The 17,357-nt window shown below is 42.8% G+C and overlaps 1 protein-coding gene across 2 annotated transcripts in view; it reads left to right on the top strand.

The window, feature by feature from the left end:
* The first annotated feature begins 680 nt into the window (after positions 1 to 680).
* LOC133412371 (interaptin-like) overlaps positions 681 to 17,357 on the top strand; it is a 79,153-nt gene continuing 62,476 nt past the window's right edge. For both annotated transcript variants that reach the window (XM_061695487.1, XM_061695486.1), the window contains exons 1-2: positions 681 to 932; positions 12,751 to 12,812. In XM_061695487.1, the coding sequence (XP_061551471.1) occupies positions 848 to 932; positions 12,751 to 12,812 (147 nt within the window). In that variant the 5' untranslated portion in view covers positions 681 to 847. The remainder of the gene's footprint in view (positions 933 to 12,750; positions 12,813 to 17,357) is intronic.

The raw sequence follows: 17,357 nt of genomic DNA, 5'->3' as shown, positions 1-17,357 counted from the left end.
ATTGAAGGGGGTCCGAATACTTTCCGTACCCACTGTGTATATGTACATATCTACATCCATTTAGGCCAACTTGAAACAATGGATGGAAATACAAGCACTGAAGTTCAACGCCGCATAGAGCTTGCAGGGCAGGCTTATGGAAGGCTGAGTGTCATATTCAAGAATAATAGATCATGGCTGATGGTGGTGATAATGATGATATATATAAAAATGTGTGTGTGTGTGTGTACAATGGAACAAACTTTTTTTTGTACTTACATTTCCTCATGTTTTATTATCGGTTTATTACTTGCGTAAAGAACACACGTGGTTATTTCCCAAATAATGATGGACCGAGTATGTTTTGTTTTTTAAGATGACGCATCCAACGACTCCATCGATGCATTGATTTAAAAATGAAGAAAAGTAATCAAAACAGTGATATGACTTTGAGAAGAAAAACGAAGTCGTGCCACTGCTGTTACATTTTCCAAAAGGGCATCTTTTGTACTATAGGCTTCGGGCTTGTTTTTTGTTTTTTTTTGGGGGGGGGGGTCTCGGACGGGAGGCGGGACTTGGTCTGAGCGAGAGCCATCCCTCCTTGGGAAGTACCAACCAGGTGCCTGGGCTTCGTCTTCCGACGCTATCGGCCCCACGGCTTGTCCCCCCCCCCCCCCCCCCCCCCCCCCCCCCCCCCCTAAAAGACCTGAGATGAGTTCACTGGAAAGAAGCCCCACCATGTGTGTCGACTGAGTGGAAACAGTTCCGCCATCTCAGCCTTTCGTCGACGGACTGAATGGCTCCCTGCCGGGTCACTGGACAACAATAGAGCGCCTTGTCTGGCTTTCGGAACTTTGCACCGATCCCGATGGCTGGACACGGGTGGGAGGACTGGTTCGAGCGGGAGGAATTCATTGGACAGATTAGCGACATGCGAGTACAGAACCTCCAAGGTAGGAGCATCCCGCAGTTACCAACCGCGCAGCAATAGGTTCGGAAAGCGGCAAGAGAAAGCCCTCAATGGAAGCTCGGAAGCGATGCTTTTACCTCCTCAGGATCTCCATTTGTCCAAATAAAACCATCTCCGAACGCAAACGTACATGCGCGCGCAGGCTTCGCTCGATATGCTGTTGCAAGGCTACTTTTCGTGCTTCAATTAAGGTTGGAAAAGAAAAGAAGCATCCATATTGCGCACAACCAATTTGTTTTCGGTCACGCCATTGAATAAAAAAGAAAACCCAAGAAAGTGGTTTTCATGATTAGAATATATATCTATATACATATATAGATACATATTTGTCTATGTTGATATATATATGTATATTTATCGATATGTATATATGTGTATGTGTGTATATATTTGTATGTATATATGTGTGCATATATATATATATATATATATGTATATATATGCATATATATATATATATATGTATATATGTATATGTGTATATATATGTATGTGTGTATATGTATATATATATATACATATATAGATATATAAATATGTATATATATATGTGTATATATATATATATATATGTATGTATATATATCTATGTGTGTGTATGTATATATATATATATATATATATGTATATATATGTATATATAGGTATATATATGTATATATATATATATATATATATACACATATATATATATACACATATATATATATATATGTATATATATATATATATATATATATATATGTATATATATCTATGTGTGTGTATGTATATATATATATATATATATATGTATATATATATATATATATATATATATATATGTATATATATGTGTATAAATATATATATATATATATGTGTATGTATATATATGTATATATAGGTATATATATGTATATATATATATATATACACATATATATATATATGTATATATATATATATATATATGTATATATATATATATATATATGTATGTATATATATAACTTCGTGTGCATGCATGCATAGTCATGACAATAAAAGGTGATTCTTCTCCGTATATATCCATCCATCCATTTTCTGAGCCGCTTCTCCTCAGTAAAGTCGCGGGCCTGCTGGAACCTATCATAGCTATCATCGCGCAGGAGGCGGGGTAAGTGTGTGTGTATATAGATGGGTGTTTTTGATTTGGGGAACTTTTGATTTTCGTTTTTCTCAAAAATAAAATGTCACAAAAACTATATATACCTAACTTACCTTAATTGTCATCTTTCTGTGAGTCAGAATCTGTTCATGTCCATGTATAGTGATTATTATTATTATTTTTTTATTTGGTATTTTTGTCAGATACCCTAGAGAATTGTCATTACCGACACAATGGCACATTGATTACATATGTATTAATCTTTCGATGGTAATAAGATGATGGTAATGACATTTTAAAAGTTTTTAGCAAACTGTGCTTTGCTGGTAGAGTTAGCTTACATTTCTTTTAGCTAGCTCGTCCTGTCCAACATTTTTATATGATTATCAAGTTTTGACAGGAAAATCTTTAAACATATTAACACGACAAGTCGTTTGGTAATGACATGCAATAAACATATTATGTGACTTAAGGGTACAAAGGAGGAAAAAACTTACTTGCAGTTATCAAAATGTCTGACTTCTCTCTGCTCTAGCATGGACTTGTGACACAGTGAAAATGACACAGGGAATTGAAGAATCAGATTTTTAATAAACTTTATTGATCTGAAAATGGTCAATGTAGCCGTAATGACAGCAACTTGAAGGGACAGACATATTTTCGTAAAAATAAAAGACAATATTTGAAATGTTTTGTATATATGATGAGAAATCATTAATTTTATTATATTTTAAGGAATTTATGATAAAAGTTACACCATTTTAGCAATTTTTAGTAGAAGGATAGAGCTTCATATATCCAAACCTTGTGCTAGGGACAGGGTGAAAACTGTAAAATACCACCATAAAACCACTAAAAAAAAATTCAAAATATACTGATATTAACATGAAATTTTAGACAACACTTATAATTAGGCACGCCCACTGCTGGTTATTGAAAATATAATATATATCGATTTAAATATATTTTTTCTTAAAATTTCACATCAATGACACAAAAAGGCCCGTCATCAAATAAACACCCATATATATATATAAGAAGAGTTAGTTAAGAATGTCTTGGAGGTGAAAAGAGTATCAGATCGAGTGATGAGGCTGAAAATTGAAATTGAGGGGGTTATGTGTAATGTGATTAGTGGCGATGCCCCACAGGTAGGATGTGACCTAGAGGAGAAAGAGAAATTCTGGAAGGAGCTAGACGAAGTAGTTCTGAGCATCCCAGACAGAGAGTGAGTCGTGATTAGTGCAGATTTTAATGGGCATGTTAGTGAAGAAAACAGGGGTGATGAAGAAGTGACGGGTAAGTTTGGCATCCAGGTAAGGAACATCGTGGGACAGATGGTGGTAGACTTTACAAAAAGGATGGAAATGGCTGTAGTGAACCCTTTCTTCCTGAAGAGGCAGGAACATAGGGTGACCTACAAGAGCGGAGGTAGAAGCACACAGGTGGATTACATTTTGTGCAGACGATGTAATCTGAAGGAGGTTACCGACTGTATGGTAGTGGTAGGGGAGAGTGTGGCCAGGCAGCATAGGATGGTGGTGTGTAAGTTGACTGGTGGTGGGGAGGAAGATTAAGAAGACAAAAGCAGAGCAGCGAACCATGTGGTCGAAGCTGAGAAAGGAAAAAGTCACCTTTTCGTGAGGTGAGACAGGGTCTTGGTGGACAGGAGGAGCTTCCAGAAGAATGGACCACGACAGGCAAGGTCATCAGAGAGACATGCAGGAGTGTAGTTGGTGTATTATCTGGTAGAAAAATGGAGGAGACTTGGTGGTGGAACCTCAACGTACACGAAAACATACAAGGAAAGAGGTGAGCTAAAATGAAGTGGGAAACTGAGAGGACCGAGTAGAGGAGAAAGTAATACATGGAGATGCGACAAAGGGCGAAGGAAGCGGTGGCAAAGGCCAAACGGGAGGGTTATGATGATGTATGCCAGGTTGGACACTAAAGATGGAGAAAAGATCTATCCAGGTTGGCCAGACAGAGAGATAGAGATGCGAAGGATGTGCAGCAGATTAGGGTGATTAAGGATAGCGATGGAAATGTGTTGATTGGTGCTAGCAGTGTGCTGGATAGATGGAAAAATACTTTGAGTTGATGAATGAGGAAAATCAGAGAAAAAGAAGAGTAGAAGTGTGGTGGACCAGGAAGTAGCAATGATTAGTAAGGGGGAAGTTAGAAAGGCATTAAAGAGGATGAAAAATGGAAAGGCAGTTGGTCCTGATGACATTCCTGTGGAGGTATGGAAGCATCTAGGAGAGGTGGCTGTGGAGTTTTTGACCAGCTTCTTCAATCGAATTCTAGCGCGTGAGAAGATAGCTGAGGAATGGAGGAAAAGTGTGCTGCTGCCCATTTTTATGAACAGGTGATGTGCAGGGCTACATTATGGTTTTATGCCTAGAAAGAATACCGCCGATGTATTATTTGCCTTTAGGATGTTGATGCAGAAGTACAGAGAAGATCAGACAGAGCTACAATGTGTCTTTGTGGATCTAGAGAAAGCCTATGACACAGTACCCAGAGAGGAACTGTGGTACTGCATGCGGAAGTCTGGAGTGCCAAAGAAGTATGTTAGAGTAGCACAGGAAATGTAGGAGGGCAGCAGAACAGTGGTGAGGTGTAACAGAGGAGTTTAAGGTGGAGGTGGGATTGGATACCGATCAGCCATGAGCTGACAGATGAGGTTAGACTGGAATCCCCGTGGATCGTGATGTTGCCAGATGACATTGTGATCTGCAGTGAAAACAGGGAGCAGGTGGGGAACAAATGTTTTAAATTTATTGATTTATTTATTTTAGCATTTACTGCCGACACGCTGCTTACACAGAGGAAAGGGGGATGTGCCTGAGGACAGGGGAGGGTGCGTGAAGAAGGATGCTAAAGCCACGCCCCTGCGCCGTTTTCTTTTTTTTATTTTTATTTTTTTAACTGCTTGACTGACTGGGGTGTGCATTGTGCAAAACAACATCGGTTTGGCTGAGGACCCCCGAAAATGGCGCCTACGAAGCACAGTTTAAGCTGCAAGCTATCAGTTACGCGGAGGAACATACGAATCGAGCAGCCGCGAGAATTCAAGATCAACGAATCCACGGTTCGCACGTGGAGGAAGCAGGAAAACGATTTTCGCCAAGTCAAGAAGACTGAGCTGAGTTTCCGCGGGAACGAGGCGAGGTGGCCCGAGTTGGAAGAACAACTCGAGCAATCGATTAATGAGCAACGAACAGCCTTGAGAAGCGTCTCAACAGTCACCATTCGACTGACGGCAATAACTCGGAGCTCGCCATCATTCCGGGAGGCTTGACGAACCGCTGGACATCGGTGTAAACAGGGCGTTCAAAGTGAAGTTGCGAGCGGCGTGGGAGCCATGGATGACAGATGGCGAACACAGCTTTACTAAGACGAGGAGGCAGCGCCGGGCGAGTTACGCCACAATTTGTGACTGGATTGTGGATGCTTGTTCGAGCTTTCGCACGGCAACGAGACTGACGCGAATCTGGCGTGTTTGATTGATAACTTGGCCAGCTGTTCATTTCGGATAGAGAAGATGAGGACTTTGACGGACTTGTGGATGAGGATTGATCAGAAAATAACGTGAGGACATTGTTAAATACTTCAACAAAGTACAACCGGACTCTGTTTTGCTCCTGCTGCCTTTTTAACAACATTTTCAGCGTGCATGCATGCTGCCGTATGTTTTAAGCTAGCGTATGTTTTCCCATGCCTGTGCCCAATAATACAGTGCGCCTTATGTACGTGTTAAATACAGAAATAGACCCCGTAACTAAGACTGCGCCTTTTGACTGCGGTGGGCCCTATGGTGGTGATAATACGGTACATGGAAAAGGATGACACTCTGTGGCGACCCCTAATGGGACAAGCCGAAAGGGCAAGAAGAAGTTACTGTTTGTCCAGAATTTGACAAACACTGTATATATAAAATGCCCAGAACCTGTGTTGACCTTGTTGAACGATGTCCACTTTAATGAGTGGGCTACTGATTCATTGTGCACTTTTCACTTTGTTTCTTTTTATTCGCAGACTTTTCCAGCTCCTTCAACAGCTTTTGTCTTCTTCCAGTCCTTGCCAGTCCTTGCAAACATTCGTGCATAGTCATTAACCATCTGATAAGTGGCTGGGAGGGTTGTTATCCACACCATGAAGGGTGGAATAGCAGCTCTTGCTTTAAAACAATGGCCCGGAGGCTCTTGCGTAACATGATGAGCCAGAGAGAGTGGGAGTGCATTTCCCTCTGCTTTACTGTGCAGCAGTCTCTAAACTGAATGTTCCCACATCCCACACAACTCACTCTTTCTGTCCCACACATGCATTGCACTCACTCACACACACACACACACACTCACACCCTCTCTTTCTGTCTCTCTTTCGCTCTCTCACTCTCTCTTTCTCATTGCCTTGTGCCCCGTTGTGTTTCGAGTCGCCCTACAGACAAAAAATTTAAAAAGCACCTCTCCAACTCGTGGTTAACTAGTCTGTTTACTGGCTAATGTCGAGGTGCCCTGAAGCAAGGCATCGTCCCCACCACCCCAGCTCAAGTGGCGCAGCACTCTTGCTGAATCTCTTTCTTTCTGAATCTGTCCTTGCATGCGGGGGTGTGATCTGGTTCTGTGTGGTGTGCCAACACAAAAGTATACATCGGTGTGGGAGTTGAATTTCCCCTTGAGAGACAACTTTCAGTATATAGCAAGTATATACAGTCTAAGTATATACAATATATAAGATGACGTTAAAATAAAACAACGTAGTATTTGTGCACAGTTGCGAATTTTGATTTATTGTACGTGAGAACAGCAACACCAGACAGATCTTTTAAAGATAATTCCAGTGATGCAAGTATCATTTGAAAATGCACCCATTTTTGGCCATTGCGTTAATACAAAGACAATAGGGGTCGAGATTTTAGGCGTGATATTTTTTGTTGAATCTGAGTTTCAAACTTTCAGAACATTTTCATCTTTATCCTATTTTCAGAAGACTGCTATCAGTGGAACGCTTGCTAAATTCCGAGACAGATAACCTATGATAATGATGAAGTGATGAACACAGAGTAATGATAGAAAGCCAAAAGTAAACAGGAGGGAGGCCTAATTGCTCCCAACTTTAAATACTATTATTTAGCTAACCAATTACAATACCTCATCAAATGGATGCACCACAATGAGGAGCATCATTCTTGGTTAGAATTGGAACAAATAGACTGCAACAACACGAAACTCTCAAAACTCCCATTTATTTTTACAAGTCTTAAACGCCATGACTGTTTCAAGAACCCAATCCAATCTAATCGCATCCACCTTAAAGGCTTGATGGAAAAGTCTAGGAGCTACAGAATCTCAATTAGCTGCCAGGATGTACAATCCAGATTTCGAAATTATCAACATACAGTACTTCTTTCTTTTAGTTTATGGGTACAACGTAGAATTGACCACCAGCAACAACTATTTAACAAGAATATTTTTATGAATGTAATGCAGCCCTATGGGGGGCACAAGCCAGTGCAGACTGTAGGCCGGTCCCAAGCCCGGATAAATGCAGAGGGTTGTGTCAGGAAGGGCATCTGGCTTAAAATTTTGCCAAACAAATAAGAGCGTTCATCTAAAGAATTCCATACCGGATCGGTCGTGGCCCGTGTTAACAACGTCCGCCCCTGGCACCGTAAACCTGGAGGTCGCCGGTGGAAATTCAGCTACTGTGGGTCGAAGACGAAGGAGAGTTGGAAAGCGGGTTCTTACCAGAAAGAGAAGAGGAAAGCACAGAGCCTAGAATCTAATGTGGGGACTTTGAATGGCTGAAAGGTTGATATATTGCATGTCCAGGAGAGCAGGTGGAAAGGCAGTAAGAGGGCAGAGTTTAATTTATTTTACCGTGGTCTAGATGGGAAGATAAATGGAGTAGGGTTTATTATAAAGGAAGAGTTACTAAGAATGTCTTGGAGGTGAAAAGAGTATCAGATCGAGTGATGAGGCTCGAAATTGAAATTGAGGGCGTGTATAATGAGGGTGTGTATAATGTGATTAGCGGCTATGCCCCACAGGTAGGATGTGACCCCCCACAGGTAGGATGTGACCTAGAGGTGAAAGGAGGTTCTGAGCATCCCAGACAGAGAGAGAGTTGTGATTGGTGCTGATTGTAATGGCCATGTTGGTGAAGGAAACAGGAGTGATGAAGAAGTAATGGGTAAGTACGGCATCCAGAAAAGGAACTTGGAGGGACAGATGGTGGTAGACTTTGCAAAAAGGATGAAAATGGCTGTAGTGAGCACTTTTTTCCAGAAGAGGCAAGAACATAGGGCGACCTTCATGAGCGGAAGTAGAAGCACGCGGATGGATTACATCTTGTGCAGACGATGTAATCTGAAGGAGGTTACCGACTGTAAGGTAGTGGTAGGGGAGAGTGTGGCTAGACAGCATAGGATGGTGGTGGGGAGGAAGATTAAGAAGACAAAAGCATAGCAGAGAACCATGTGGTGGAAGCTGAGAAAGGAAGAGTGTTGTGCGGTTTTTGACAAAGAGGTGAGACAGGCTCTTGGTGGACAGGAGGAGCTTCCAGAAGACTGGACCACTACAGCCAAGTTGATCAGAGAAACAGGCAGGAGAGTACTTGGTGTATCTTCTGGCAGGAAAGGAGAGAAGGTGGTGGAACATCAAGGTACAGGAAATCATACAAGGAAAGAGGTTAGCTAAGAAGAAGTGGGACACTCAGAGGACCGAGGAGAGGAGAAAGGAATAAGAGGCATATGACAACATGTATGCCAGGTTGGACACTAAAGAAAGAGAAAAAGTTCTATACAGGTTGGCCAGACAGAAGGATAGAGATGGTAAGGATGTGCAGCAGGTTAGGGTGATTAAGGATAAGATGTAAATGTGTTGACTAGTGCCATTAGTGTGCTGGATCGATGGAAAGAATACTTTGAGGAGTTGATGAATGAGGAAAGTAAGAGAGAAGGAAGAGGCAAGAGTGGTGGACGAGAAAGTGGCAATGATTAATAAGGGGGAAGTTAGAAAGGCATGAAAGAGGATAAAAAATGGAAAGGCAGTTGGTCCTGATGAAGTTCCTGTGGAAGTATGGAAGCATCTAGGAGAGGTGGCTGTGGAGTTTTTGACCAGCTTGTTTAACAGAATTCTAGCGGGTGAGAACATGCCTGAGGAATGGAGGAAAAGTGCTGGTGCCCCTTTTTATGAACTAGGGTGATGTGGAGAGGTGTGGGAGCGATCGAGAAATAAATTGATGAGCCACACAATGAATTTATGGGAAAGAGTCGTGGAGGCTAGACTCAGAACAGAAGTGAGTATTTGCAAGCAACAGTATGGTTTCATGCTTAGAAAGATGACCACAGATGCATTATTTGACTTAAGGATGTTGATGGATAAGTCCAGAAAAAGTCAGAAGGAGCTACATTGTGTCTTTGTGGATCTAGAGAAAGCCTATGACAGAGTACCCAGAGAGGAATTGTGGTACTGCATGCGGAAGTCTGGAGTGCCAGAGAAGTATGTTAGAATAATACAGGACATGTACGAGGGCAGCAGAACAGCGGCAGAACAGCGGTGAGGTGTAGGTGTGACAGACGAATTTAAGGTGGATGTGGGACTGCATCAGGGATCAGCCCTGAGCCCTTTCCTGTTTGCAGTGGTGATGGATAGTCTGACAGATGAGGTTAGGCTGGAATCCCCGTGGACTATGATGTTCGCAGATGACATGTTGATCTGCAGTGAAAGCAGGGAGCAGGTGGGGAACAGTTCGAAAGGTGGAGGCATGCACTGGAAAGGAAAGGAATGAAGATTAGCCGAAGTAAGACAGAACATATGAGCATGAATGAGAGGGGTGGAGGGGGAAGAGGGAGGCTACAGGGAGAAGCGATAGCAAGGGGGGAGGACTTAAAATACTTGGGGTCAACAGTCCAGAACAATGGTGTGTGTGGTAATGAAGTGACGAAACGGGTCCAAGCACGTTGGAACTGGTGGAGGAAGGTGTCAGGTGTTATGTGACAGAAGAGTCTCTGCTCGGATGAAGCGCAAAGTTTATCAGACAGTTTATAAGACGGTGATGAGGCCAGCCGAGATGTACGGATTTGATACAGTGGCACTGGAGAGACAACAGGAAGCAGAGCTGGAGGTGGCGGAAATGAAGATGTTGAGGTTCTCTCAAGGAGTGACCAGGTTGGATAAAATTAGAAATGTGCTCATAAGAGGGACAGCCGAGGTTCGATGTTTTGGAGACAAAGTTAGAGAGAGAAGACTTTGATGGTTTGGACACATCCAGAGGAGAAATAGTGAGTATATTGGTAGAAAGATAATGAGGATGGTGCTGCCAGTCAAGAGAGCTCGAGGAAGACCAAAGAGAAGGTTGATGGATGTCGTGAGGGAAGACATGATGGCAGTTGGTGTTCGAGAGGAGGATGCAGGAGATAGGCTTACATGGAAAAGGATGACACGCTGTGGCGACCCCTAACGGAACAAGCCGAAAGGAAAAGAAGAAAAGATTTTTATGATGTGATGAATTGTTCCAATAATTTCAAATAACTGGTGGAAACTTCCTTCAATATAATAAATTAAAAAGCATTAAATAAAAAATAATAATAATTTAAAAAAAATTAATTACATTCTTTTTTAAAATTCATTATTTTAATTAAAATTTTAAAAAAGAATCCCAACACTTCATTGTTAAAGTTAAATTATTAAATTAAACAAATATTAATTTAAAAAAAAAGAATCCCAACACTTCAGGGTACCCTTGAACCGCCGGAGTTTGTTAAGCAAATAGTGAAGCTTCTCCCGCAAAGAAAAAAAATCGAAATGGGAAGAAGACTTTTCTATGTCCGCTGACCGTAATTACTGGATACAAATATGTAACAATGCATTTAAGATGACAAAAAAATACACATTTACAGTTTATACAATATAAACTGCTCCATAGAACACACTTTACTCAATACACTTTGCATAAAATGGGTTTCTCTTCATCTAATATATGCACGCAATGCACTAAATATTCCCCACACACCTATTTTCATGCTATATGGGAATGCACACTCATTCAAAGCTTTTCGACTTCGGTTTTGCAGAAACTCTCCAGGATTCCACCTTCCCCAAGATTGTGCATACTTGGCGATTTAAGCATAATCGACCTCCCTAATAAATATTCACAATCATTACTCGTCACGTTAGCTATCGCTAAGAAAACAATTTTATTAAACTGGAAAAATAAACAAGCTATTAATATCAATCACTGGCTTAATCTCATCATCGAATATATTGCGTTAGAAAAAATAGCGGAACGAAAAAATCAATTACATATATGCATAGATAGCTGGTCACCCTCTTCAACATGCTAAATCTAGATTCTTGATTCCTTTGCCTGGGTAGTGTGTCATCTGACAATAACAGGACTCATTTGTAAGTGTAAAAGTAAACTTTTGACTTCTGTATTCTTTGTTGTCGAGGTTGGTCTTGTTGTTTTATTATTCTAATTATATTTTTCATTCGCTGTATTTTTTCTTATACATTTATGTACTTGTTTTTTTCCCTCACACTTTAGACTGATTTGCATGATGAAAGGACACATGCATGGAGTGGATCTTCTCTTCTTCGTCTGTGGGGGCAGGACTTTCTTTTCTCCTTCCCGATCTCGGGGCGGGGAGACCGCTGGATTGACCTCCCAGAGAGGATTGATGGTGGACTCGCCCTTGTTCTGCGGGTGCTGGGGCGGTGCCAGTTGGCCCCGCCTTGGTACCCCGCTGCGGCTATTGGTGGGGGACGGTGGAGCCCCCTGTCGCTCCTCGGGCCTGCTTCCTCCTCTTCTTCCGTTCCTTGCGTCCCGCTGCGGTTGCCTCCTCCTCTTCTCGTTGGGGTGCCGGGTGGTTCCCTTTTTTTCCACTCGTCACATCTGGGCAAACAAACATAATCAAGGTTTCCTGGGGCACTGGTGTGGGGTCGGGAGAGTTCGGGTGCCGGAGTAATGCTGTTTCCCGGTCGAGGCGCCCTTGCCCCTCTGCCCCCAAGGACTTTAATGTATTACACACACTCGTCCCCCTTTCTTTTAATGCACCACACACACCCATCTCTGGGGGCAGTCGGTCTTGGTTGGGGGGGATTTGGTGTCCCGTCCACTGGGCTGCTTTTGTGTGGACTCCTGTGCCCGATCCCGCCTCTCAATTGATTGGGTGGGGTCCACAACCTCTGTGGTACAGGCACAGCAATTACAGGACACTTCTGTCAGTCATTGTGCGTGTGAAATGGTGTCAATTCACTTGCATGTGTCCGGAGGCACACACCCCTGGGACCTTTTCGCTGGGTTTGGGGCCACTCACTCATTGCGACAAATAACTCATGATTATGCAAATTGCTTGAGGATCCCCTCACTCTGGTCCTATAGATGTTTGTAATTTACATAGCCACTCCCACCACACTTGTACAGCCGGGTTCATGACCCGTTCATGAATCTTACCTTTGGTGTATCATTACAGTCCAACGGTATATGTAAATGTCGGAGTGATGAATAGAGTAGTGTAAAGAAAATTGAATGTGATTCATGCTTGTGCACTTTGCCATTTGCTTGGTTATTATTTGGCTCTTTCTCTCTTTCAAGTACTCTAGTCATCGTGAATCAGTTTGCTGTTCATTACATTTTTTTTCTCTTCATGTCTTTGTTGCAGTTCAGAGAGAAGTGGTTCAGAAGAGGACCTTTACTCGATGGATGAATCTGCATTTAGAAAAGGTTTGTTTGTGTGTTGGCAACAATATAAACACAAAATCCTGGTTTTCACTCTTCACAACTTGTCAATGTCTAGACAAAACATTTTAACAGGTTTAGCAATGCAGCTTCACAAACACATACACACACACACACACACGCACACACATTGATGTACATATACGTATATCTGCATGTATCCGTATATACGCATGCATATGTATATCCTTCGCCTCCAAGGATCGCAGCCAATTTCACAGCTTTCGCTACTACCCAGTGATGATCTCTTCAGGAGTAAATCCTTTGTTATCGTGTATGATATCTGGCCATAAATGCTTCCCACTGGCATTAATTGTGGCAGGCTTAATTTCTTGCCGTGACTTGAATATGTTCTCGGGACGTCGCAATTGTATATTCACGCCAGTATGCCTTCAGGTTGAAGTCCTCGTCTTCTTGGGAATCCTTTGAAGCAACCAGGTTCGCCAGGGCATGCCTTGTGTACAAGGCCTTGAACGCCCTGATAACCCGCCTGGTCCGTGGGTTGAATGAGGGACCTTGTGTTCGGCGGCAGGAACTCGATTTGAACCCCCGCATAGTTCAGATCAGTGGCGTGGCCACCAGCGTTATCCATTAAAAGAAGAACTTTAAACGGCAGGCTCTTCTCAGCAAGATAAACCTTTACCTGCGGGATAAAACAACTGTTTTTAAAACAAAAAAACAACTGGTGGAACCAATCGCTCGTCAGCATCTTCGTTATCCAGGCATTAAGATGATGCCTCCAATGCACAGGCAGCAGATTCTTGTTTTAATTCTTCAAAGCCATTGGACTTTTAGACTTGTAAATAAGCCCTGTTTTTAATAAAAATCCTGCAGCATTCCCACACATCACAAGTGCCAAGTGGTCCTTGTAGGTTTTTAAAGCCAGGGGCTTTTGCTTCTTCTTTAAAAAAGAAAGTTCGCGACGGCATTCTCTTCCAAAATAAGCCCTTCTCGTCCATATTAAAGACCTGTTCAGGCTTGTATCCACCTTCAGCGATTATCTTCTTGAAAGTTTCGTTGACGTACGTTTCGGCAGCAGCAGTGTCAGTAGAAGCAGCTTCGCCATGCAGCGAAACACTTTTCAGGCCCTAGTGTTTCTAAAACTTTATGAACCACCCCTTGCGAGCAGCGAATGGTCTTTTCTTCCCTAGAGAATCTCTGGACGTCCCTGGTTGCTGGTCCTCGCCGTCTTCTTCACTGTCTTCTTCCTCCTCGCGGTTGCTACTGTCGTCTTCAGGGTCCTTAGCAGCTAAGATTTTGTACAGGCTCTTAGCCTTTGCTTGGATGATATTCGTGTTTAAGGGTATGCTCTTCTTCCGACAGTCGGCAATCCAAACAGCCAAGGCAGCCTCCGTGCGGATGATCGTCTCATTACGAGCTGTAAACACTATCTCCGCTGTTTTATTAAACGTTATAGCAGCCGTCTTTCTAATGTTTGCCTCGATGTAGCGAACGGTGGATTCATTCACGCCAAAATGGCGGGCCACAGCCGGCAAAGTTCTCCCTTCCTTAATCAAATCAAGCAGTTTCACTTCCTCAGCGATCGCCATCAGTAACAGCCTTGGAAGAACCCTTAGGAGCCATTGCAGGGGTTGGAAATTGAAGCAAAGTTTAACACAATGAAACAACAAATAAAACCACTCGATGTGAAGGCTTGATGCTAAAAGAAAGGCGAGACGCCGAGATGGGACAAGGAGAGATGCTGGGCAACAGTCAAAGCGCCAATCACAGCTCCGTCAAGAAAATGGGATGCTGCAATTTGTCGTCTTCTTCCCATGGACCAATAGCAGCCCGTGTACAATCCACTGTTACCAAGATGTGATGCTTTGTGTTATGCAAGATGCTTTCCATTTTTCCGATTTTTCTTCTTTATGTTTTTGTTTTTTTGTTTTTTTATTTCATGCTTCTTTTATTATTTTTACACGAGAAAATACTATTTATTATTAATAGAGAATTTTGGGTGTTCACTTATCTCGATTTCTCTAGATCTTACCAGAACATTCGCAAAATAATGTCCATATATATATAACTGACGTGTGTGTGTGTGTGTGTGTGTGTGTGTGTGTGTGTGTGTGTGTATATATATATATATATAGAGAGAGAGAGAGAGAGAGAGAGAGAGAGAGAGAGAGAGAGAGAGAGAGAGAGAGAGAGAGAGAGAGCGGCCGACTGGTTAGAGCGTCTGCCTCACAGTTCTGAGGAGCGGGGTTCAATCCCCGCCTGTGTGGAGTTTGCATGTTCTCCGGGCACTGCGGTTTCCTCCCACATCCCAAAAACATGCATTCTAGGTTAATTGAAAACTCTAAATTGCCGTAAGTGTGAACATGAGTGCGGATGGTTGTTTGCTTGTATGTGCCCTGCGATTGGCTGGCAACCAGTTCAGAGTGTACCCCGCCTCCTGCCCGATGATAGCTGGGATAGGCTCCAGCACGCCCGCGACCCGCGTGAGGAGAAGCGGCTCAGAAAATGGATGGATATATATATATATATATATTCTTCTCATCCTCCTCCTTGTTTGTGGTCATATCAAACAATAAAAAAAATTCACTTTTTTGTTCTGGATTTTGCAGCCTTGGCCCATGTGATTATACTATTTTTTTCATGTGCTGGTTTGGTTTATTGATGCAATTTTACTTATTACCTAAATGCATTGTTTATTGTTTATTGTATCCCTTTTAGCTTTTGCAGCACACAAAAACTAATCTTCTTGGGGAACAAGACAAACAAAACAGATTAAAAAAACACTGTAAATTAATTCTCGCACATATTCAGTACACAATTACTTGTGCATCACTGTACACTTGTACAGTGTACTCATTCCTACCCGAGTGTGCCCACAAATATGCATGTCTATAACACCAATTGATTGTGGATAAAGTGTCTCTATAATTCAAGAGTTTAAGAAAATGATAGTGGTGCATTATGAGTGGTTATATTCTTGGATAAAACAGCCCAGTACTTCTTAGGAAGTTCTAAATTTCCTTTTCTATTTCATTTGGGGATGCTCCATGTCCTAATATTGTCTTTCATGAAAACCCGCTTCGCTTCCTCAGTGAGTACCGAAACTACTGTCTTTAAGTATCGAAAATACATCAGCCCCTCTCCCTTATCCGTCGCCTTATCGTGGTGGAGGGGTTTGTGTGTCCCAATGATCCTCGGAGCGAAGTTGTCTGGGGCTTTATGCCCCTGGTAGAGTTACCCAGGACAAACAGGTCCCAGGTGAGGGAACAGACAAAGTACAGCTCAGAGACCCCTAATGATGAATTACATTAATGGACCTAGGTTTCCCTTCCCGGACATGGGTCACCGGGACCCCCTCTGGAGCCAGGCCTAGAGGAGGGGCTTGAAGGCAAATGCCTGGTGGTCAGGCCTGCACCCATGGGGCCCGGCCGGGCACAGCCCAAAGAGGCAATGTGGATTCCCCTTCCTATGGGCTCACCACCTGTGGGAGGGGCCAAGGGGGTTGTGTGTGTAGTGAGCTGGGTGGCAGCCGAAGGTGGGGACTTTGGCGGTCTGGTCCCCGGCTAGAGAAGCTGGCTCTAGGGACGTGAAATGTCACCTTTCTGGCAGGGAAGTAGCTCGAGCTAGTGTGTAAGGTTGAGAAGTGCTGACTAGATATAGTCGAGCTCACCTCCACATACAGCTTGGGCTATGGTACCAGTCCTCTTGAGATGTTTTTTTCAAAGTCTACCACCATCTGTCCCTCCAAATACTTGCCGTACTTACTTAAATACATGCCGTACTTACCCATCCTTTCTTCATCATCCCTGTTTCCTTCACCAACATGTCCGTTACAATCTGCACCTATCACGACTCTCTCTCTGTCTGGGATGCTCAGAACTACTTCGTCTAGCTCCTTCCAGAATTTCTGTTTCACCTCTAGGTCACATCCTACCTGTGGGGCATAGCCGCTAATCACATTATACGTAACACCCTCAATTTCAAGTTTCAGCCTCATACTCGATCTGATACTCTTTTCACCTCCAAGACACTCTTAGCTAACGCTTCATTTAAAATAACCCATGCTCTATTTCTCTTCCCATCTCCACCATGGTAAAATAATTTAAACCCTGTCCCTAAACTTCTCGCGTATTTGCCATTCCACCTGGTCTCCTGGACACACAATATATCAACCTTTCTCCTCATCACCATGTCAACCAACTCCCGGGATTTTCCTTTCATAGTCCCAACATTCAAAGTCCCCACATTAAATTCTAGGCTTTGTGCTTTCCTCTTCTCTCTCTGCCTAAGAACCCGCTTTCCACCTCTCCTTTGTCTTCAACCCACAGTAACTGAATTTCCACCGGCACCCTGCAGTTAATGGTGCCGGGGGCGGACGTTGTTAACCCGGGCCATGACCGATCCGGAATGGAATTCTTTAGATGAACGCTCATATTTGTTTGGCAAAGTTTTAAGCCGGATGCCCTCCGCCAGAACCATGTTTGCGGTCTGACGACTGCCATAAAATCGTATCTCAGTCAGCCACTGGAAACACTACACTTTTATTGCGATAACACCGTATACCATCTT

The sequence above is a fragment of the Phycodurus eques genome, chromosome 14 (assembly GCF_024500275.1).
Source record: "Phycodurus eques isolate BA_2022a chromosome 14, UOR_Pequ_1.1, whole genome shotgun sequence".
Taxonomy (NCBI): domain Eukaryota; kingdom Metazoa; phylum Chordata; class Actinopteri; order Syngnathiformes; family Syngnathidae; genus Phycodurus; species Phycodurus eques.
Note: the sequence above shows the minus strand (reverse complement) of the source record. Positions and strands in the feature narration are given on the sequence as shown.